The sequence below is a fragment of the Anas acuta genome, chromosome 3 (assembly GCF_963932015.1).
Source record: "Anas acuta chromosome 3, bAnaAcu1.1, whole genome shotgun sequence".
NCBI lineage: Eukaryota > Metazoa > Chordata > Aves > Anseriformes > Anatidae > Anas > Anas acuta.
In genome coordinates this window covers 57,274,778-57,299,272 of record NC_088981.1, presented here as the reverse complement: position 1 = coordinate 57,299,272, position 24,495 = coordinate 57,274,778, and the positions used below count along the sequence as shown (strand labels likewise).

At 40.6% G+C, this 24,495-nt stretch overlaps 1 protein-coding gene across 1 annotated transcript in view; it reads right to left on the bottom strand.

Annotated features, from left to right (window-relative positions):
• The window catches only part of TXLNB (taxilin beta), a 41,494-nt gene extending 24,737 nt beyond the window's left edge, over positions 1-16,757 (bottom strand). The window contains exons 1-4 of the mRNA XM_068677249.1: positions 16,547-16,757; positions 10,429-10,860; positions 8,380-8,471; positions 3,151-3,321 (exon numbers count right to left, since the gene is read on the bottom strand). Of these exons, the coding sequence (XP_068533350.1) occupies positions 3,151-3,321; positions 8,380-8,471; positions 10,429-10,846 (681 nt within the window). The 5' untranslated portion in view covers positions 10,847-10,860; positions 16,547-16,757. The remainder of the gene's footprint in view (positions 1-3,150; positions 3,322-8,379; positions 8,472-10,428; positions 10,861-16,546) is intronic.
• Positions 16,758-24,495: the final 7,738 nt, after the last annotated feature.

Below are 24,495 nucleotides of genomic sequence, written 5' to 3'. Positions count from 1 at the left end.
TATCCACCCTGCTCCTGCACTGCTATCACTCTCATGTGTTTTACTGCTAACAATGTAAAAAGGCATTGAACAAAACCTTGTAAAATTAAGGCAAGGATATTTTTGCATTTTGGGATTTAACACTGGAATGTAAAATAATTTGCAAATAGAAGGGCAATGTTATCTCTGGTCCTCATCTCTCTCTAGGGCAAATCAAGACAACTGTTAGCCTGCTGAAGCTGTATCAGCAGAGATGATGTGAGTGCAGACTCCTCATTTTCAGTGAACTGCTCTCCCCACTCTCAGGCAGCATGGTCTGAGCCTTAGGTCTGCAGTTTGGAGCCGAGCCCATAATCAAAACTGTTGATTGTTGTGACATTTGTATGAAAGTCACTGCTTAATGCTGGTAGCAGGAAGGACAAGGGACCTGAGTTATGTGACTACAAGACACTAAGTAGCCACCAGACTGTCAGCTAATTGGCAGAACACTAACACAATGCAGAGAAATGAGATGCTATTGCTCTTAGCAGAGCTATTCTCCACTGCAGTGGGAATATGTTGTTACTTCACGAACATTTATTTTGCTTTTCTTGGAGGGAGAATTAAACATCTGTTTTCTGCTGTGAGCTGTAACTGCGAGGAAATAATCTGAATAGCTGGACTGTAAGTAAGTGAAATTTTGAGGCCAGTATCTAATACTAACCAGAAATTCTCTTCTCTGATCTGCACTGTGGATTTTCAGCACAGCTCCGCATTGCATATTCATCACCACTTGGCTGCACCAATCTCCAATTAATGGGAGTTCCACACACCAGATGAGTGAAGATGACATTTACATGACATGATGTGCATATAATGTACCACATGGCAAGTCAGAGGATATTCGTGATCTGGATAGGCCAGGCTTCTCCTTTGCTCTTAAAATGACACAATCTCCAACAATTTTTATTTTCTATTTCTTTGGAACATAATCAGAAAAGCTAATTCCAAATGTTAAAAAAAAAAATGAATCAGCTTCTCTGTCCTGATAAAGCCAAAATAAAAATTCCTTAAGCATGGGTTTTTAAAAATAACACACAATAGCCCTGTTTTGAGCCCACTCAATACAGTCATAAGCAAAAGAAAATTACACTCATTTAAATAAGCAGATGAGATTCTGGATATTCACAGATCTCCAGAAGCTAAAGCTTAAAGACAGATATTCCAACAATTGTGGTAAAATTGTTAGAGAGACAAAACCAAATGAATGTCTTTGTTTATTAATTTATTCTTAATCCATTCTGCAAATATGTTTGTTATACTGCTTTTACTTTTTTTTTTTTTTTTTTTTTTTTTTTAATGCTGAAGACACAAGAAACAGAGGAAAGCCAGTATTCAGTGTTTCTTAAAGGTTCTCCAGCTTCTTAGAAAGAAATGCCCAAAATTCAAGCACTTCTTCCTAAACTGAAATATCAGCTTAGGTACCTTTCCTGGCTCCCCTGGCTTAAGTACAAGGGAAAAAAATCAGAACTGAATGAAGAATTGATGATTTTATTTAAGGGACTTAGTTGCAAAGCTGCAGCCCAACAAGTGGGAAGATCTTGGAAAGAGACTTTCCTAAATGTAAAGATGAAATGCATGGCAAACTATTTGTATGCAAAGAGAAAGAAAAACTGTTATTCTCTACTAGTGGGATTAATAAGCATATGATAGCTGGGAGATCATTCAACAAAACCTGTTTCAGATATGTTTTCTGAATATAATTAGTTTTTCCCTATACCTTTTTCCACTGACGGGCATATGATTTGATTGCTTTAGAAAACTCAGTTAAGTCTATACAGAGAGCTGTAGTCTTAAATCACTCTAAAATTGGTTTGTATTTTTGCTGAGAGATTTTGCCAAAGATGGTCTGGTACATCAGTGTGGATCGATACCGAGACATAGCTTAATATACACCAGGTTTGCTACAAATGATAGGCAAGAATTTATTTGACACTGACAGTTTTGAGCTACTGTAACTGAGCACACGGAGATATGCTTCCTGTCTGTTAAACTACTTTACACCTACTCATGCATAGTTTGTGTTTAGACAAGGCTCTTTCCTCTAACAGATATATTCTCATCAACATATAGTAAAAGTTAAGGCTAGCCCCTGAACGCCCACTCCTGAGCTGGTGAAAGTGAATGAAAAGCTATTACAGTTAATAGAGGTTATATCGGGTGAGGTTTTTGCTAAGAATTCATATGTTTTATTCTACTTGTAACTGTACCTCCATAAAGGATTTTGAATAGAGCAAGCAGAGGCTTTTTGTGTAACACTACTTTCACTAACATATTTTCAAAAGTAAAAAGAAAGATCACAACAGAAACATATATCTTGAACCTAGAACTTTTCAAGAACCATAACCAGATTATAAATTTCGTATTTAAATGGCATGGTGCACCAAGACAGATGTGGTATATGGATCCCAGCCTCTTGACACTCTTGAGGATTTCCTTTCTGAACTGGTGTTTGTAATCCAGACAACTTCCACGGTGTCAGCATCCTTGGTGTTTCTAGGCTTGTTGTCTTGAGGAAAATGTCCTGACTGACAGACATCACAGATCACTTGAAAACGCCCAGGTACTCAAATAATATGAAAACAGCTGCCGGCCTTCTGTGAGTCCTGTACAGCAAATCTGGTGTTCATATAATTCTAGCCACACACCTGTATTCACATTTGCAGTCTCAGGGATTTAAGAAGGTGCCTTCTGGAAGACCCAGCTGCTATAGCTTAAAAAACACCCTTCCCCAGCTGCCTGCTCCACACTTGGCCCTTCCATGCCAGCAAGTTGAAGCTGAGCTGAGAGCTGGGGCAACATGGACACTTCCTGCAGCTAGGCCTGGTACTGGGTGACTGACCCTGTTGGGAGGGAGAGGGTGACCTGTCACAGCAAATTTGGCGTAACTGATCTGTTGGCACTACTTATTTTTCCTGCGCTGGACTACCTGGTAACACAAGAACAGCTTACAGCTAATGTAGGTGAACTCAGAATCACAAGATCAGACTGGTTGAGGTTGGAAGGGACCTCTGGTGGTTACCTGGTTCCATCACCCTGGTAAAGAAGGACCACCTGGAGACAGCTGCTCAGGACCATGTCCTGGGCATCTTTGCTCTCTCTGCTGGGCATCTTGATAAGGCCAGCACTCACCTTGAGGTTTTTGTTGTGCCTCTGGAGCTCCCGGCACAGGCTCTCGAGTTTGCTGCGGGCAAGGATGGCTCGGCTGTGCTCACTCTGCAGCTGGTCCTTCTCCTTGGTGATCTGGGCCTGCCTCTTCTGCAGGTACTTGAGCTGCTTCTGCTCAGCGCGATGTTCTTCAAGCTGGGCAGGGGATGGGGGTTAAAACAGATGAAGAGGAAAGAAAAGAAAAATAATTTATTTGAAGGGCAGCTGTGAGATTTTGTTTTTGTTTTAATGTTAAGAACAAGAACAGTTGGTAGCTCTTAACGCAATGAGATTTCTCCAGATCATCAAGATAACTCAATAGTAGCTTGTCCTGTTTTGCAACTTCATGAAAAAGAAGTCCCCAGATTTCCTAGATAACCATAAAGCTGTTGAAAACAAAACAAAACAAAACAACAATGACAACAACAACAAAACAGCAGAAAAGGTGCTGGACACCAAGGATAGAGTCTGTGCGAGGGCTTTGCTGCTGTTGGAGGCAGAAGGCTTTTTGTGGTTTAATTCATCAGGCAGCTAAACACAACACAGCTGTTCACTCACATTCCCCACAGTGGGATAGGGGAGAAAATTGAAAAGTGCACAAACTTGTGGGTTGAGATAGGAACAGTTTCTTATGAACCCCAGCCTCCTACCTTGCAGAACAGTATGAGAACATGAAAAGTCCTTGACTTGTAAGTACTGCTCAGCAACAACTAAAAACATCGGTGTGTTATCAGCATTATTCTCATCCTAAATCCAAAACATGGCACCACACTAGGAAGACAATTAACTCTATCCCAGCTGAAATCAGGACAAGGCTCTTCAGGGAAGAGCTTTCCAGAACAAACTGCGGACATTTCCTCTTTGCCAGGCTTTTCTCACTTGCAGACACGTGGGAGTATCTGCCATTTATCCCCTCATGGGTGTGGCTTACAGTGAATCAAGCCTCTTTCCAGCTCTTTGGCTCCATGTGATTGCTGAGGAAGCTATGGACAGTCCATGCAGTTCACTTAGGAACTGTTTCTGTGTATGCATAGCTCCTGTGCTCCTGGAAGGGCTGGTGGGGAGAGTGACACTGAAGATGGGATGAGAGGAAGCAACGGCCTTGCTAATGGACTGGTTGTTTCTTCTGATTCATGCCTATTATTGGAGAAATTTGCTGCACTACAAGTTAACCATAACAGAAACGTCAATGAACTGTTTCAATTCTGAAGCTTCTAAAGATTTCTTCTTCCATTCCAACCCACAGTAGCCCTCCTCTCTGTATTAAAGGCATGAATGCATTGAGACATTTCTAAAGTCCAGATGTTTTCCAGTTATTCACTAGCTGCAATATGCAAACTTTAATAATAATAGTTGTTATTAGGATATATTATGTAATAATATGGTATCACTGGTATTAATTATTAATCCCAGTATGACTGGGAAAGTTTGTGAGTGCAGAGGAGCAATGTGCAGCTCAAACAAGGCAGACGACAGAAATAATATGTTGCACTTTCTCTGCCCAAGGATCTGTTTTCTGCAGATGTTCTGTAATTTATGCTTACAGTACAGAGCTCTGTGTATTATCAATCAAATCACAGCTAGTCATACAACAAACCAATGCAATCACCAGCTTGAAGTATATTTACAGTTTACGCTCAACTTTCAGCATGTGTTTTGTGTATTTTTACCCCAGAAGATTAGAATAGGGGCCTCTACATCTAATCAAGCTGCACTAGCTGAAGTAATTTTTCTAGTATTGTACGGGAAAAAAAACAACTCTCTGTAATTAAGGCTGAAATTTTTTTTTTTATTTTTTTTTTATAAGCTTGATTTTGGCCCCTTCCCCTTTCCTTATAAAAACACACACAAAATGTTCTTTTTGCTTCACATTTTGCATGTGCCGTCTGTGCTTAGCAGTTAATGCTTTGTCCAAATTTTAGATGATTCACTCAAGCTGTGCTTGAGGTAGGGGGCTTAGAATGAAACTGATCTTAATCATGATAGGAAAAGCCTTCCTAGCATTTTTTTGTCTTTTTTTTTTTTTTTTTTTCCCCATAAAAATGACTTGCTGTAGAAAATTATGTTTGAAAGTTCTCAGAAATATCTAGGATATGACATTACTTTTGCACTGAAGAAGGATACTCACAAGTAAATAGGAATGACACAAGAGCACCAGAGGTTTTTTTTGTTGTTGCTTTGTTTTTTTAATAATTGATGAAATATTAGCTAAAATTAACTTCAAATAGAAGGAATTCTGATTTTTGAAGGCTGACATGGTTAGATGAACTCTCAGTTTAGGGGGAAAAAAAGTTTTATCTTGATCCTGCTGCAGACTGACAATACTTATGTCTATGTATTAGTGTATAATTGCTGCATACAGAACTTGAGAGACACTCAGGGCTTCTGAAAATAGGAAAGAATGAGGATTCTGCTCCAGAGATGGTGCTGACTGAGCGCCTGCAGTGTGTGGGGCCAGTGCTTGAGAAGGGTGTGTGCTCCAGCAGTGGTGGAGATGACTTGGGCATTGGTTCTTCAACCCATGCAACACTGGCACAAGTTGCCCAGAGAAGCTGTGGATGCCCCATCCCTGGAGGTGTTCAGGCCAGGCTGGATGAGGCCTTGGGCAACTTGGTCTGGTGGGAGGTGTCCGTGCCCATGGCAGGTGGGTGGGAATTGGGTAATCTTTAAGGTCCCTTCCAACCCAAGCCATTCAATGATTCTATGAATTCTATAACAACTGTTTGTAGGCAAAAGCTAAAATGAAGCACAGTCTGCTCTACCAACACAAACCACTCTGACTACATCAGTATCAGTAAATAAAACCTTCTCTGGTAGTGAGTAGTGTGGTTCAGCTTGTGCCCGGGTGACTAAACTGCCTTTCCTCCCTGTCCCTGCAGGTATGGCTTTATTCACACCAGCACCCAAGCTATTCCCTGATGCTACCCATTTTCTCTTGTACTTATTGCTATACACCGTGCTAGGGCGTATCCTAACAGTTAAATAGCATATAGCTGGGTGGCTGTGGGGACATGCTGCTACTACATTGGGTCCCCATGTATGAGCAGCATCTTCAGCCATAGCCACCAGCAGCACCACCTAATGCAGCCGAAGCCACTGCCAGCACCCAGCTCAGCCTGGCATGGCACTGCACCATCTCCAGAGCTGTGCTGCAGCAAGTGCTTCTGACACCACATGGTTCATTGGACGTGGAAGCTGATCCATCTGGAAAAGAACTCAGCAAAAGCAAAAAGTGACCTTCAGTGTGTGATGGGATTGGGAAAGAGGACAGAGTGGCAGCTACTAGTGCTGACTGCTAACAACCTGTTAAACACACTAGTTCTGCACTGTTCCTTAGCTGTGCTGAATAAGCAGTGGAAGGTTTTGTTTGTTTGTTTGTTTGTTTGTTTGTTTGTTTTTCAACAAGTTTTTAATTATATAAATTAAATGATTCATTTTAGTGATATTGCACAGAATATCAAAACTGAATACACAGTATTTTTGTTTTAGCACTATCCTCCTGCATGGATTATTGGCAATATGGGTCATCTTTTATAAAGTATTCCATCAATGTTTGAATGCAGTGGAGAGTACATCACACAGGAAGTCCTATTTCAGTTAACCTGTTAGCATGAAGTCCCTTTAGGCAAGGGCTAAACTATGAACTTCCAGAGCCCATTTTATGAAGTCAGGGAATTTTAGATTAAAAAAGGAAAGCTGAACTTCATATTATGATAAGACTTGAACACATCCGTGCATAAAACTGATTACAAAGTCAATGGCCTGTTTGGCACATTTTTCAGTGCTCAACAAAATGTAAAATGCTGCAGCCATTTCATTTGTAAGATTTCCATTGCTTATGATCATAGAGCCCTTTAACTACTGAGAAGAAAATCCTTCATCTGAAAATAACCCATCTCAGGCATGGAAAAAACCAGAGAAGGGGAGCTAAGTAGCTGGCATTATTACAGGGGTTCTATTATGGTGGCAGAGAATTTGACTGTTCATTTCACTGTTTTGGTTTCTCTGATGATTAGCTTCAGTTCCCTATTTTCTACTCTCTAACATTTTATACTAAGCCTCATGCTGCTTTTTTGTTGATCAAATCACTGATATGTAATGTAAAGCAACACCTGCATGCAGAGGTATGCAAGGCACCTTGCAGAAGGGGAAGGTGGGAGCGCCAGCCACTCTGAGCTGCTGTGGGCTGGTAAACCAGAGCCTGAAAGCAGGGCTTGTGCTCATCTGCAGCACGTGGGTTGGTTTGGTGCTGTGAAACAGCTTCACATCTCTATTTTTCTTAACCTTGCAAACGAATCTATCCTGTCTTTCTTAGCTATCTGGACATGTTAGCAGTGCTTGAGTGCCAGCTTGAAAGCTGTGCTATATGACTTGAGCCTATTGCATCCCTACTGCCTGCCAAAGAAAGGCAGTTTTGATGTGATGTATGATGTATGTACAAGGAAAAGGAGGACTGTATTCTTTTCAAAAGATGGTGATAGAGAAAAGGCTTTTTTTTTTTTTTTTTTTTTTTCTATGTTGAAATATCTAGGGTTTCAAAATTCATTGGTCTATTCCAATACCTGTTACATAAAGATTTGGTATCATATGAATTCCACTGAATACTCTAGGGATGCATAAAATGAATATTTAGTCTAAAATAATCATGGATAATCTCTTAACGAAAACAGTTTCTACAACAGAAGAATCATACAGGCCTTGAAGAAGGAAGAGATGTGTAGAGGATTAGAATAAAGTCATCTTCTCCTTGAAAAATTGAATTATACTTACAGTATTAAAATATATATATCAACTTATGAAAACTATATTAAGAATAATGGTGAATAAACAGATTTAACAGAGGTGTTTTTTGTTGTTGTTATGGCTATAATCTCTCATTTAAGCGATGAACCTATGCCTTCAGTTAAGCTTAATTCTACCAGAATTGTTTACACAATTTCTCTTTAAGTACGAATATTCTGCCTCATCAACTTTTTAGCCCCTTCCAAATTTAACCCAAAGTCCAGCTTGTTTTCCTTACTTTTTACTTTTTTTTTTTCTCTTTTTTTTCCCTCCTTCTCACTCACAATTGGTTATTTAACATTACAACAATTATTTTTGGATAAAATTAACAGGAGAGATGCTACTACAATGTGAGGTTTGACCATGCTACATGGCATGTGTGTTTATACCTTCCTGTATAGACAGTTATGAGAGAACCAGTGCTGTACTAACCAGCTCAGCATACTTCTTAAACAACAGGTCCAGCTTCTCCTCTGGGGTACTCAGCTTGTTCAAGCTTTGCATCAGCAGGGTAGCTTCCTTCCCTTAAAAAGAAAAAGAAAATATTTGATGGTAGATGTGGTTTGTACCTGATGTGCTGTCATGATTTATTTATTTATTTACTTATTTTTTTAAATACACGATTCCGTAAAATCTCACAGTGTTTTGGAAGGAAAGGAACTGTTTTTGCTATGAATTTCTTGTTTGTTTCCCTGTACAAAAAAGTATGCTGGAATTTTCTTCCATTTCAGACCTCAGTAATGTGCTGTCTTTTAGCAAAATCATTGGCAAGTAAAATGACTTGTTCCTGTGTAATCTGTTTTTCATTTCATATTTTAGTAACGTGACTGGATCACACATATGGTACACTTGACTCAAATGGGATGCACAGGGCCTGGCCCCAAAGAAGATCCGTTTGCAGGAACAAACAGATAAAAGCTGGTGTACTCCTGTGCTGCTCAACCCATCAAAGAGACAAGGAAGATGAAGTTAGGTACAGAGACTATGGTGCACATGGACAAAAACAGATAGTGGTGGGTATTGCTAACCAGGTCTGGGCTGTATGAGTGTGGTGTAAATTAGTTCCTTCACTTGGTATAGAGAATATGGATACCAGAGACAATGTATTCACAGTCCAATAACTATATTGGCATACATAGTTAAATCACCATGTAGCCACTTGGGTATTGCTTCAGTGTTGATGCCATTGGTATTCATTTCAGCCCTGAGTGTGAGCTGGGGTTTGAACACTACTTGTTCTTAGAATACAAAATGTCCCTGGCATCCCTTGGAGATGAGGATGGCTGTGGTGCAAAGGGTTTGGCTGAGCTTTTCCAAATGCACCTCTTTCCTGAAAGGCTGTAAGGACAAATCACTTTCTGTCTTAGGCTGGATCTACACTACTTCAAGTCTGGTGCAGTCCAGAGGTACTGCCTGTGGAGAAAACCCACAATTTCAGACTAAGTTCTCTCTACAGTTCTGGTATAACTAAATGTAAGCTAAAAACAATCCTGGATTGAAAACTGTTGCAAGTGGAGCTGGAGAACTGTGCTTTGATAGTATTTCCACTCATCTTGGAGAGGTACCACTAACTGCACCAAAGCCAAGGTCATAGAAACAGGAACTTTATTTCTTCTGGATATTCAAGGAACTTGAAAAAAAAAAAAAAAAAGAAAAAAAGTAACTGTCCCCGTGTCCTGCGTTTAGTCCCTTTTCTGTAAGCACCTCCTGCAGTGAATTTTCAGTAGGATTAGTCTACTACTGGGTTTGAGTTTTCAAGCGTAAGAGAAGTATGAAGATCGTCAGAAGTTAAGTGTAGGAAGGTAAATAAATTACACATTTGCCAGATTGGGATGTAGCTACATTGCTCTCTAGTGGCTGTCCAGCAGAAAGGACAGATTTTACAAACGCTTATTGAGACTTCTTTCTAGCTCAGCTAAGAGGATCCTGCAGTGGCCAAGGGGCTCAATGACTGTGAGAAGCACAATGGCAGTGAGAAGACTGATGGAAGAAAAATAACCTGAGTGTGAAAGTGAATTTGTTCTGCAGATTCCCTCTTGACCACTCCATGTAGTAGCACTATTGGCAGTTATGAGCAGAGAGAAGTCATATCTGAGGAAGCAGGGGAAGAAATAAATGCACAAGGGCATAAACAAGAGATCAGATTTCTCTTTCTTCAAGAAGCAGTTTTCTGCAGCGTGTCATCCGACTCACAGTTTTGGCTACTAGTTTGGGTGGCCCAGGAGTCATGTGATAAGATCCTAAGCTTTCCTCTTTGTAGGATTAATGTCATACAGCCTACTGCATTTTTTATTTTTATTTTTTTTTTGGGGGGAGGGGGTAATTATCAACTAGAAAAGAAGTTATAAAAATTACTGTCATTTTCAGTAGTAGCCAGAAGTCACTATCAGCCACAGTAGAGGCTTAACTGGGGAAAGAACAAGGACTAGGGTGGTTTTGTTTCTGTTTGCAGAAGGGCTATGTAAGTATATATGCACTTGCCTAGACCTTTCAGGATTTTCTTCTCCAGTTTTTGCTCCTTGCTAGTACTGGGCTCCTTTGCTCTAGAAGCATCTCCAGGAGCTGGCTTTTCTTTCTCACTTTCCTCATTTGCATCCTCATACTCGGCATCCTCCAGGCTGCCTGATTCTCCCTTCTCAGGCTTGTCAGTTCCTGTTGCAGTGCTTTCCTTCTCCATCAGACTTGCTGCAGATCCATAGGTATTAATGATGTCCTCCAGCTGCCGGCTCAACTCCTCTGAGATATCACACACGGCCACCTCAGGACAGGTGTTTGGCTGGTCCATGGGGGCCTGGGGCTGCAAGCTGGGGACAGGTTTCTCCTTGCTTTGCCCCTGGACATCTAGTCTGGGTGAGGTGGGAGCTTGTGGCTGCTGCTCGGTGGACTGGTCATTCTCCATGCTTGGTGCAATACCTGATAAAAAGCAAACACAGAGTTAATTGAAAAACAGAGGAATTAGTCTTCTTGCTGATTACAAAGCTCAGCCAGGATGTGAGTGATTTGGTGTGGAATCTGGGAAGGCAGATCATCCTCTGGCTCTGGCTTGATGAATACATCACATTGAAACGAACCACCAAGGTGAGTTACCTACAGGGACAAAAGCAAATTTTACACCTGCCAAGAAGAGAAGCCTGCCCAAAGCTAATACTGAAAAATCAAAACCTCTTGTTCTTGTTGCCAGTGATAAAACACAAAATGGCACCAGAGCCATTCATACTACTTCCCTCCCTGAACATACTGTTTGCCACTTCCTTGTTTTTCTAGATTCTTATTTATTTATTTTTTTTTACCTGCTAGGCTGCCTACCCACATGGGCCGCTTCACATCATATTTGCATCAGTTTCATTTCCTGTTTCTTACCCATCAGCACATCTTAAGTCAATAATCAGGAAAAAAGGAAGAGTTTAAATGAAACTAAAGAACTGAAAATTGTGCTGTACTCTTCGAGGGCCCAGCATGGTGCTTGATCTATGAGTAGCCTGGTCTGGCACTGCCAAAGTACCAGCAACGAACAGTTCATAATAAGATAAACAACTATAAACCACCTTTCTCTTGTACTTGTGGTGTGCTGCTGCCAGCCTGTCTGATAAGGTACAAAATACGAACTAAATAACAGGATTGTAAAAACAACCAGGTGTAACGTGGGTTGATAATCTATGGTGGATTCTGGTGTGAATTTCACATAGTCAGCTCTGAATTTGCAACTGGAACTTTACATTTTCCTATCCCTTTGAGCACTGCAACTAGTCCTTACTTCTGCTCAAATAAAGACTGTGCTAATTACTGCCATGAATCCTTTCTCTCTCTTTTACAGTCTGATTTTGTTCCTCCTTGTAATGATATGATACATGATAGTGTCAGTCAGGTAGGTAGTAGAAGTCAGGTAGTGTCAGTCCCTGGTAGGGACTAAGGAGAGGAAGATTGCTTTGTTTGTTCTGTTCCACTGTCTATGGTACTTTCTTGTTTTTGAAAAGACAAGTTGTTTAGAAAACATGGAACTGACAGAGAAGCATTTGTTCCCTCTACGGTTGGCTGTAATGTATATTTTCTATGGTGTCTGAATTTCTGCAGCTTTCAGAATGATAAACAGATTCGGCCAAAGGCAAAATAAGATGATAAGAGAGTTGTAATTTATTGTAATATATGACATGGTGTTTGTTATTAAACTCTCCCCAGTCAAAGAGATGCTTGGTATTGCAGTGATGACCGTTACTAAGGCAATATTTTTCAAGATGCAGTTGGTGAGCTATTTAATCAGGATAATGGATATGATATCCAAATATTATGTTTTGTCATCTCTAAAGCAATTAATTGTGGGACTATATTTGAAAGCTTTGATGTGTGTATATTTGAAGCTCTGTGTGGGGCTCTGGATGGGCCTGAAAGCCAGTATATAAGGAACCATGACCTGACACAGGTAAAACACACCAGCAGCAATGGCTTGGGAAGGCAGATGGCCCCGATCTCGTGGATCCTGTCAGGCAGACGCATCTGATACCTTCCTTCCTACTTTTGTCATGGTTGTTATACTACCACAAAGTGTTTGTAAAATCTATCAGTCTGATTTGATATCCTGTTGACTTTAATTTACACTGAAAGATTAGACCCCACATGTGCAATTTAGGTAAGTAATTCCAGTTAGCAAGAATGTTAGACTAGAGTTTGTGATCTTATTTTAACTGGAGTTAATTGACTGTCAATTAATTCCAGTTCAGTAACATTATGGTAAATGCTAAGCTAGAATTTCCACAAAATATGTGTTTGTTTCTGACATGTTTACACTAATATTTACAATCTGTTCTCATTAATTTGAGCTAATTGGCAATTGGCAATCAAGCAGCTAGAAAAACTAGAATCATCAGCTCTTTCTTAGACAGAAAAAAAGTTTCATGAAGTACATTCCCAATCTAAACTAAGTAGTTTTGTAACACGTTCATCATGGAAGGAGAATTGGACCACTAAATGCTTAATTTCCAAATATGAATTTCTCTTATTCCTATCTCCCTCTCTTTGTAAGAAGGCACAGGTTGATGTTCCTGTGGTCAGGGCCCTTTGCAACCCTGAGGTCTTATTGGTGAAGTGAAGGAGGTTGGCTTTGTCCCAGGTCAGTTCTTCTTCACTAGGAGATCTTGCAAAGAAAGCCAGAAGACAGGACCTGCCCCTGCTTTCCCTCGGGACCTGTTTTTCAGCTGTGGCCATACCACTGCCCTCTCCATCGCAGTCAGGTCCCAGTGACATCCATGCCCATTTTGAACCTCCATTGGCTCCAGCCCTGGCCTGGACCCAGCACCAGAGCTTCCCAGCTGGCCAACGGACATGCCTTGTCACTGTGGATGTGTTGGTGGATTTGCAGGGTGTATCTGTCCCAGACCACCCTACAGACCCAATCCTGATGCTGACCTGCTGCCCCACATCCTGGCTCCTTGTGGGTGAAGTTCCAGCTCCCGTTGACTACGTCATTGTGCTGGCTCCAAGCCCCTCCAAGTCCTAACTCATGAAGCAGTGCCGTCTGGCTTAAGTTTTCCTCCTAAGAGAACCACTAAATCTGCCTACAAACACAGTAGGCTCTAAATCAACAACAGTGATCAAGTTATAAACGGTGTTTCTCAGTAATAAATGAAACGTGGGTGAGTTGAAGAGAAACTTGATGTTTAAAACCAAGGACACAAGTTATTTAAAGGTTGGCCTCACAGGAAATCTTTCCTAATATAATCTATATCATTCCTGACTAGAAGGGGATTCATTATAATCAGTCTCTGAAGCCACGGCAATTTACAGTTGCTGAGGTTTAGGCCACCAGCTTGGAATGTTAAGCAAACAGAAACCACAGAAATATGACGAACCACAATGACGAACCTTTAACTCAAGGGTTCCCACCTGCTGGATCATACTGGGGATCATGTTTACACAGACAAGTAAATATTTTAATGTTTTTGTCCATGCTCCTTTTAGGCAGATCAGAGATCTAATAACTACTTTCATCACAGAGACAATGTCTGTTAAGTCTTCTGCACCTTGTTTTGTGTAATGGCTTCCATAGTGTCAGAGTTTATATTTAGGAAGACAGGACAGCTTTCATCTGCTGAGAGCAGCCTTTGGTGCGGCGAAATTTTACTGCATTTGGCCCCAGTCCTCCTCTTGCTCCAGCCAGCTTAACCTTGTTATACATCAGGAATCCTTTCTTATCAGGCCATTGAAAACTTACGGTGTCATTCTCAGTACAAGTGTTTACATTAAGTGCTGTCTCAGACACAGTAATGACTAAAAATTAGGTGACTGAGCCAGCAGAGAAATTCCTTGGCTCCTTGGCTTCAAACAGACTGATGGAAGGGAAACACAGCCTGATTTAAATGACCCTCCTCTTGACTTTTTTGACTCCTACTACCATCACTGTTGTCTCCACACACCTGAATTTCTGACTGGGCCTTAAGCTATTTTATGGTGAGGGGGAGGACTGACCAGTCATTTGATTGAGTCTGAGTGTTGGGTCTTGTTTACTCTTTTCCTCCTGTGTTCCCAAATCCTGGACTCATTCCACGACCCTGAGATCAGTATCTTTCTAAGCCCTAATTTTGATACAAGACACCTGTAGTTTCTACCTACAGGTACTCATTTTAATGGGAAAGTACAGTTAATACAACCATACAATATGTTTCCCCTACATCAGCCTTGAAGTATTTAGCTTGAGATAGCCATAATGAATTTCAAACCCAGATCCCAGGTGCGTGTTTCACCTTGATTCTTGGCCTAAATTTAAAACCCTAAGTCTGTCTCTGTCACTTGCAAAGTTAGAGAAAGCCAAGCTGGAGTCTCTGGGGGGGGGAAATTACAAGTCACTGCTGGGAGGAAATCTGGGCATTGCATTTAGCTGCACCTCAGCCCTTGACTGCCCCGACCATTACAAAACTCAGGGCCTGGCACCAGAGATGGTCCTCCTCTCCACCATTGGGAAGCACCCTGAGAGCCAGTGCTGACCATGGCAGAGCCTCTTCTCCATTCCCCTCCTTCCTGCGTTAAATGTTTGGCATAACTCAGAACAAGAGTGGACCTCCTCAGAACACTGCCCCAGTCTTGGGTGGGAGGTGACAGCTGCCAATCCCAGGCCGATGCCTTTCTGTAGGAGGACTCCTGGCCTGTACTGAGACTGGTGCCTGGCACAGCAGCAGTTAGCAGGTTGACCACAAAGACACACAAATGGGGTAAGCATACAGCATAGCCAGAAGCAACAGAAAAAAAGTGTGCATACTCAGTCTAGTGTCATGATGAGTTTCTTTGCATCTGACCATATCCATTAGCATTTCACGTTTATGGCACAATCTGTGTTCACCATGCTTTCATATCAGCCTGTGCTTCGACATCAGTCTGTGCGTCCAAGGCAAAAGGCCAGTCAGCAAGAGCCCACACATGACTTAGCAGAGACACAGCAGCCTTGCTGATGATGATGATGGACAAACAACCCCTACTGCTGGACAAACAGCTCCCAGGCAGCACACCGCATCAGCCCGCCTTGCACTGCTGGGGTGGGTGCTGCCACCGTGATGGGAAGCACTGCCCCAGCACGAACAGAGCACAAAATATACATCCTGAGCTTGGGCTTGCATGCTGTTGCAAAGTTTTGTTTATCGATTTAAACAGAACGTTTCTCTTTCCTTCTCTTGGGAATTTTTTATCCTTCCCTTCTTGCAGCCTGAACTTCTAGAGGGTTTACTACATTGCCTATATTTAGCTCTTGCCTCCCCGTGTATCCAGCAGAAAGACACATGGCACCTGCTCTGCAGCCAGAAGTTATTTTAAGCACTTCTAAAATGGGCAATGGTATTTAGCACTTTATGCTCAAAATTCACATACTCTCACACATAAATTCCCCAAAAACAAAGTGTTCCATATAATTACACTAGACAGCATATGCTGATAAAGCCTAAAGCTTTACCTCGGTATAACACCAGACTGAGCTACAGTAACACCTCAAAGCAGCAAGTATTAAACCCTGGAATGGCCTTCACTGCAGTAGCTCCAATTACCCTCCAGAAATATAGAAGTGCCTTGTTATAACCTAGACACTCTCATATATATTACTTCTGAAAGCTGTGACAAAACCAGCTTTATCAACTACATGCTACACTTGGATAGATTTCTAATTTATAATTTATGTACAATTTTCTAGTACAAAACCACACAAAACTTTGGCAGTGTGGTGGCACATTTTCTTACAGGCATGGAAAGAGACCAGATTCAGAGACTTTCTGATGCCACCTGCCTCACATTCATGTGGCATCTGAGTCTTGATCACTTAGTGTTGTATCAGACCAGCCCTTACTCTCACTCAAAAGCAAGCTCTACCAAAGTTAACTTACTTTTTTTTCTTTCTTTCCTTTTTTTTTTTTTTTTTGATCACTCATTAGAGAAGCATTTCTTAACTTCACATTCACAAACATCCTCACATACTCACCTATTTTCCTCACATGCCACAAAATGCCCAGGTTTTTAAAACTATTACAAGAAAATGTGGGTTGACCGTCTCGAAGGGAAGTACTTAGATTAAAGTCCTTGCATCATGCCATCAAGCAGTGACAACAAGGAAGCTGTTTGTCAGACTTACCAGAGCAAAGAGAAGAGCTGAATGGAGAAAAAAGTCAGGCAGAAAGCTCAGACAAGGGCACAACAGCCACAGGACACTGGTCCTATAATCCTACCACCAAGAGAAGAGGGACAGGAAGACCAAGCGAGGAGGGAAGGACAGAATGACACAGCAGGAGCAACCGCTGCAGAGACTGAATGCACGCTCTGCAGGGGACTGGCTCTGATAGGCGAGCAGGGAGGCTGCCTGCTAGTTGGCAGTGTAACCCAGCTATGTTGGCTATTCCCTTCTCTGACAGAGATAGCACAAGAGATCAGAGACTCAAGCCCTTAGAAAGAGATAATACAGGAAGGATTCATATACAGCTGCTATCCTTGAAAGCTAAGTCCAAGTCCTTCAAAGATTTGATGTGTTGTGCTCTGTGAAATTTGTCTGTATTGGCTGTGGACTTGTCAAACCCTGTTTAATTCTTCTATTTGCACCAAAAAGACTTGGCTGCCTTTCCACTATATGAGCTTACACCTATGACTGCTCTTTGTAACCTGGGATTTGGACTGAATTTATTATAAACCTCACTGATTCTGAATCATAGACTCACAGGCTGGAAGGGACAACTGGAGGTCTCTCATCCAACCTCTTGCTCAAAGCAAGCTTAACCATGAGTTCAGACCAGGTCTCTCAGGGCCTTATATCGGTCTTTAAAATCTCCAAGGATGGAGACTGCATGAGCTCTCTGGGCAACCTGTTCTCCTGCTTGACTGTCCTCATGGTGAAAAAGTTCCTCCTTATATCTGAACTTCCCATGTCTCAGCTCCTAGTTCTCCCACCTTACACCCTTATTAAGAGTCCATTTCTGTCCTCTTGGTAATCCACAGGTAGGTACTGTAGGGCTGCAGTTTAGAGTCCCCAGAGCTCTCTCTTTTCCAGGCTGTACGTCCCACCTTACCCAGCCTCTCCTCATGGGCAAATAACCCAACCTGGCCACCACAGTTTCCCTCCAATAGATGTACCCATTTCTGCCATTGGGGCAGCAACACTGGTGGACCTGGCTGGTGTAGTCACCCCTCTGAATCCATCCGTTCTCAAATAAATGTTTTCATTGCTGCCAAGGTAACCTGTCTGGCCTACTTTATGCATGTTACTGTGCCAGCTCACATTGGTCTGAAGTTGTTTATATAAACAGCAGAGCACTCCCCAGGGAGTTCAGCTGCATACTGTTTGTCCAGTGACCAGCATCTCCCAGTTCTGTGACCCAAAGCTGCTCAGGCAGCATCTTGAGATACCAGATGGCCTAAGGACCATCTGCTGTGCACTCCCCAGGGAGAGATGTAGGTCAGTTTAATGCACAAAAATGCAAACAACTGGGAAGTGATAGGCTGGTGCTGAAAGTGGCAGGCAGTGCTATGAGAAAAGAAATGTGACTTTGGTTTCAGTTGAAAATAATAAAGCTAAGAACAATGATAGGACTAAAAATATGTGTATACTACAATGATTCGGAGTAATTCCTTAAACTGACCCAGTGCTGACTGTTGTGCATCACTAGAGGATCCAGAAATGTTCCATAACCATATTTGATTTATAAGGGATATAAGAGAAAACTGCACTGGGCAGCTCATTATCCAGAAGAGCTGTCTCAGAAATGTTCAGTACATTAGGAGCATCCCAGTCTTTCACTACTGAGGACTAAAGGTGTAGTTATATTTGTAGAAATAGTTATCTGCTTGGAAAAGGCAGCTCATATTATCTGGGGGTGTGTGGGTATTGTGGTTTAGTGAAAAAGCAGTTCTTCAAACCTTCTTCAGACACTAGTGGTGCTCTTAAAGAAGTCACAGATTTAAGGACAATCAAAAGGAGCTTGCAAGGTCAGGGATTTCTGCTGAGGATCTTTTGGAGGGGTTTGGAAACTGGATGGAAATGTTTTGAGAGAAGATAAAACTCTGTGGTTTGTTATATGGCAGAGTGAGTGAACAGAATACAAGTGAAGATAAGAGTGTGCAGGCTCCTTGTTTTGCTTCTGTCTTGACTGGAGAATTCTCCTGTTCCAGGCCCTTGTTCATTTTTCTTTTGAAATAAAATCAGCTCCAGGGTTTCTGGGATCAAAATGCACAACTGATTTACCAAGGAGCTAAGCAACAGCCGAGCTGCAGAAAGTCACTCAAGCATATTCTCAGTCCTTGGCAAACATAAGGCAAGACATGTTCAGCTTCACCCTCTTTCACTGTGGTTAAGGCTATTATGTGATAGCTCGTGTTTGCAACTGACTAACAGCATGCACACGGACCGTTTTCACAGCTCAGATGACATGCAAGTATTCAGTACGCAATGGTAACTTGGTTATGTATCTGAGCCATTAGAAAGTACTGATAATAGGAAATTAGTTGAGACCATCATTATAAAAATTAGCCACAAGAAATCCAAAGCTATGTGTTCTGAACTGTTCCTAAGTATCCAATAAGGAAAACAGCTTCTGGTAGTCAGGAAATGGAACAGGGCAAACAAAATCCTTGTTCCTGAGTATGTGGGTAGCATGTATGTGCAGGTCCTGAAGATTATAAGGGATCTGCTGGATTTTGGCCTGTGAATTGAAACAACCACCTTAAGAATGAAAAGGGGAATTCAGGCACTGAGAAATTTAGAGAGCGTGTTGAAACTGTCACGCAGTCAATGTACATGCTGAGAATGAAGGCATCCTGAATGTGCATGCTGGGATGGTTACATCTGATGAGCTGAGACTAAACCTGAGGAGAGAGCATGCTGCAAACACTCTCTGTAAAACCTGCACTGCTTTTGAGGTTTCTGCTTTTGGAATGCCTAGGGCTTTTCATGTCCCTGTTTAGGAGCTTTCTCTAATCCATGCAAAAGAAGAAAAATGTACCTTCCTCATTTTAAAGATAGACCACTTCTTGATAATTTCCTGTAGTGAGGCTGATTTTTTTCTTTAATTGTGTTCTGCCAGATGGCTTACACATCCATAACCAGCACTGTGGCATTTTTACTGATGTCATTGATAATGTTACACAGAAACTGCTCACCTTGTAGCCTGTGTCTGGATTAAACATAATCATCAGCAGTATAAAGCTACTGAAGAAACAGATTTCCCAGGGGGGAAAAAAAAAAAACTAATAAGTAATTTTTACCTACACTTATAATTTGCTTGATATGACATTCAGTGAATTCAGCCTTACCAAGTTCACCATTAAGTAAGTCACTGCTGTTGAAGATTTTTGATTTTCTTTCCATATATATATATATATATATATATATATATGTATATATATACTTTTTGTCTTTCTTTCCACAGGCTGTTTTACATACCTGCAACATGCAGCTCTCACCTGCTGATGCTCCCCCCTCCCACCAACACTAAAGACATTGGTATTGAAATGCCTACTGCAGGGCGGGGGGGGGGGGGGGGGGGGGGGGGTGGGGGGGGGGAATAATTCATTTGGTGTGCCATGGGAAGCTTCAGGTTCAAGACCTAAGTTCAAATGTAGAGTCTCCCTTTCAAATGTTCAAGGGCTTTATAAAAATGCAGACTCTGTCTGCAGACAATACTGTGTTGGTTAAAGCCACTTAAAAACCTTTGAGGGTTTTTCTTTTTCCTCCTGAATGACTTTATCTACCACTTAAGGCCTAATATCCCCTAGAAGCCATATGGACTGATTTGGCCCGCAGGCCTGTCTCTTTATAGAAGGTGAAGAGGCTGCATAGGGTCTCCTGCCTTCGAGAGAGCATTTGCACCCCTTTGCAAATTATAGCTGCTTGCTAGCAGCACAGGAAAATCTGGAGACAACTGTTCCTTATCAAGTCATATGGGTTGTTGCAGACTGCAGAGGACTGCCATGGCCTGTCACTTCAGTGCCAAATCTGTATCAGGGAGAGTATCAATTTCTGGATTTTAGCAAGGAAACAATATGGAGGAGTTCTTCACTGCTTTCCTGCTGAACAATTTTTTATTTATTTTTGGGGAGATACAAGTATTTTGAATTATATTGTGCCTGGGCAGAGTCATTTCCTGTAATACTACCACTTCACCTAATTATATTGGAAATAAAATTGATCCATTCTGTTTAAACATGTACTATAATATACTTACACTATTATATACTTTCATAATATATTTATACCAGGATAATAAACCATAATATGTAGTAGCAACCATGTATGTAAGATATATAATGAAAGTATAACATAAAGTAGTTTGGAAATAGCTCTCATAAAGGTCTTGAGAGATCATAGTGATATGTCCAAAAGCGTACTGATATGCACACAGTGGTCTAAAAGTCAGAATCTTGCTGAATCTGGCAGTGTTCCCCTGCTGTGGAAAAGGAGTGTTGTGAGAAGAGTCCTACGAGGTCCCAATGCCAACTCTGTCAAGACTGATCTCCACTGGGTTTAATTTATTTCTATAGAAATGTTGTAAGCATCTGGACTAATCAGAGATTTTGCATGGTGATCTCTTGAGAATCATTTCTCTCTTGATTAGTCCTTTGTCAAAAAAAAAAAAAAAAAAAAAAGACACACCAAAACTAACCAAAAACTAAACAAACAAACAAACAAACAAAACATATTTTCCTTTATTTACATACACAAAGCAGGTGATCTGTACTGCATCCATTTCCTACAGATTTCCTCACTCCAAATCAGTCTCAAAAGGGTTGAGAGGTTATGATTTGCCTCCTAATAAGATTTTATGTCCTGAAGGGTTTGTCATATACCTAAGGTTTGCCAGGTTTTCTCTTTACACCTCAAAGATCCTGGCCACAAATTGCAGTTAATAACACAGGCAAATTAGCTGACACAGAAAATCCCAATAGGCAATAGACATAACTATTTTAAGCAAATAATTTAATTTTTAATCTACATCAGAAAGAATATAATTTCTGAATTTTAGCAAGGAAACCTGTCTAAGAATCTAGAGGAATTCCCCATGGTTTGCCTTTAAACAGTTTTTGATTTATTCTTGGAAAGATTCAAGTCTTTTGAAACCTTAAGAGCAAACAAAATCAATTATCAGGGTTTCAATTTTCTCCAGGCAATTTCCACCGCTTCAGCTTGCCCAAGAGATAGAGTCTCCATAAATACATTATGCTATGCACTATTTGAAGAATTTGGCAAAGTGGAGAATAGCTTCACTTGAAAAATCACACTTGAGGTAAAGGAATCCCTCAGGTGAGGCATGCAGTCACACCTGAATGCGTCTCTGCAGTTTGGAAATAGCTCTTCTCCAATATATACAGATAATTTATTGGGAAGGAAAAGAGCAGTATTATCTGTTTCCAGTTATCCTGGTACTGCAGTGAACTTACTGCTGATTTACACCATTATAAGCTAATATATAATCTACTATGAAACTTCAAAAAGGTATTGAATGCTGAAACTGTCTATTTTTAATCTAATCTAATTTAAAAATGATACCCCTCTAGCTAGAAATGACCTTCTATCAATAGACAGTGGGAGCAGAGTTGGGCCCAATCAATTGTCAACCCTGAACATCTTGTGATCCTGCCAGGGGAAATCTCTGGGACCAATTCAGATGCAATCATGCTGTAAATCACATATCAAATATGATTTGGAAGTCTTTTAAATGTCAATGGTACATCAGTTAAAGATGAGTTATAGAGAAGAAAATTATCTATTCCAGTAAGATAGGGTAAACTGACTTGCCTTGTATAAGGTTGCTTTTTCTCTTCCTTTTCATAGCCATTTGCTGGTAATGTTCACTTGTGCCGGTTTTGTTATCAATATGCAACATTTTTTTTTTTTCCTTTTTTAGATTGCTGCTTTAACTGGCTTGTAAAAATTAGAAATGGAAAAGACTTATTAAAGGCTCGGTCCTGCAGCTGCTCCGTATGTGGAGCTCCCATTGATTTCACAAGCAACACCTGCTGGTGAGCAGAATAGAGAATAAAGCAAATTAGAAATTGAAGGCTAGCTCTCTCAGCTGTACAGGCTGTACAAGGGTGGTAAAGCATTTCATAACTGGATCCAAACATCTTTCTCTGGAAAGGACAAGGTCCGAATTCTGCTGACAATCCTAAGTAAGCTGTGGGTGTGGTGGGCTGAGCAGCTAGCTAAGAATACAGGAGGGAAGAATGGAGACTGACACAATAGGAATGACACAGACTGAGATAATACTTTAACGAAGCTTGGAAGTGGTAGGGACATTTGTGCTGAAAGATAAAGGCATGTAGAAAGAAGAGGAAAAATAATAGAGGCAGATAGCGAAATAGGTCATAATGAGACCCTTATTTTATAGGATAATGACAGAGTGGCTGATGAACTGTTATTTCAGAAGGAACCATGCAGTGACTTGCAGAGCTGGCAGTACTACTGTGTAATGTCTAAAATAACCATTGTAGATGTAAATACTAATGACCTATTTTAAGACATGCATGGAAAGAGAGTCACTGCATGGAAAATGCGAAGGGATGCAAAAGGTATATTGGTATTAACATCTCAAAACTATTAAATGGTTTTAATTGTATGTGTGGATAAGTTTTTTCTAGCCATCTTCTAGCCATCTTCTTAAACAGGCCACATTTGGGGAACTAAATAAATAAAGACAGAGGAAGAAAAAATATCCCAACATCTCTTGGGAATAACATAAATAAGAACACTGGGGAAGAAAATAAAACCCAACATCTGAAGGGGTGAACAAAGAAAAGATAGAATGAGAGTGACTATTATATTTTTCTGAGCTGAAAGACAAATATGACAAAAGCAACAATGTCAATAATTTTGTTAGAATACGGCAAATCTTCATTTTGTGTAGACAAAAAGCCTATGTAAATCATATTTATTATGACAGATAAATTTGGTCCCCAACTTAGATCATAGGCTTGAATAGGAGTATACAGATAGATAACTTCAGATATGCCTTGGATACCTTCACACGTACTTCCAAAACTCTACTAATACATGGATTTTATTTTTTTTCCCTCTTAAAACTTTTTGAAAGACATGTTTTTAGATTTCAGTGCTTTTAATACCCTCAGAATTGTTATGTAAATCAGACACACCCAAACCAGTTGGAGTATGGAGAACTGCTGAACAAGGGAAAAATCAACTATTTATCACCCTCCTTGGAATCAAAGAGAACAATTCTATTTCACTCTGGTGCTCTGAAATCACTGTCAGCCATCTGCAATATTGTCTATGTTCCTATAGCATCAGACATCACTAGTTACTGTTTATCCTATTATTATTATTTTTGATGTTATTTATTGTTTTCTGAGTCCAAAACGTATTTTACTACAGATCATGGTTGTCCATGGTTAAAATATTTAAAACAACCTTTTTAAATTAAAGATATAGCAACAAAATTCTGTGGCAGTGATTTATAGTTGTGTAGTATCTTGCATGCAAGCATCTAATATAATCTATTAAGCAAGTTCAACCTCAAGCAGTAATGAACAATAAAAAACACATTGTACTCATTATTTGAAAGGGTAAACTGTGACAAAAAGTGTTACATGTTAATACGCAATAAATAAAGACTTGCCCAAGGTCATGCAGATGGGAACAAGATGTGTTCGGATTTTTTTCTACTTAAATTGTGGTGTGCTTGCTTTATACATGAGGATTGGAGTTGCTCACTTGGAGTGAAGGGGAGTTCCACCTCACAAAAATGGTCTTTGTGTGCTTTTACTAATTGCAAATGGTTTACATTGGTTGTCAAATTCACAGGGTCTGGCTGGTCAGCTTGAATAAAGACAGTCTGACAACCACATTGCTTTGTACGAAGTAGGAGGGCTAAGCTAGGTAAATGATGTGACTGGTGGGCCTAAATGTTAGTCAGTATAAATTAATATTATCTACACAAAAGAAATGTCCTTCACATGACCATAGAAAATTAATCTTCTAATTTTCATTAAATTGATATAACATCTAGAGATCTCTGAGTCATTTTTTGGGGTTACACCTATGACAACCTAGCCTGGTCTGTCATATTTTCAAACTATTAACTG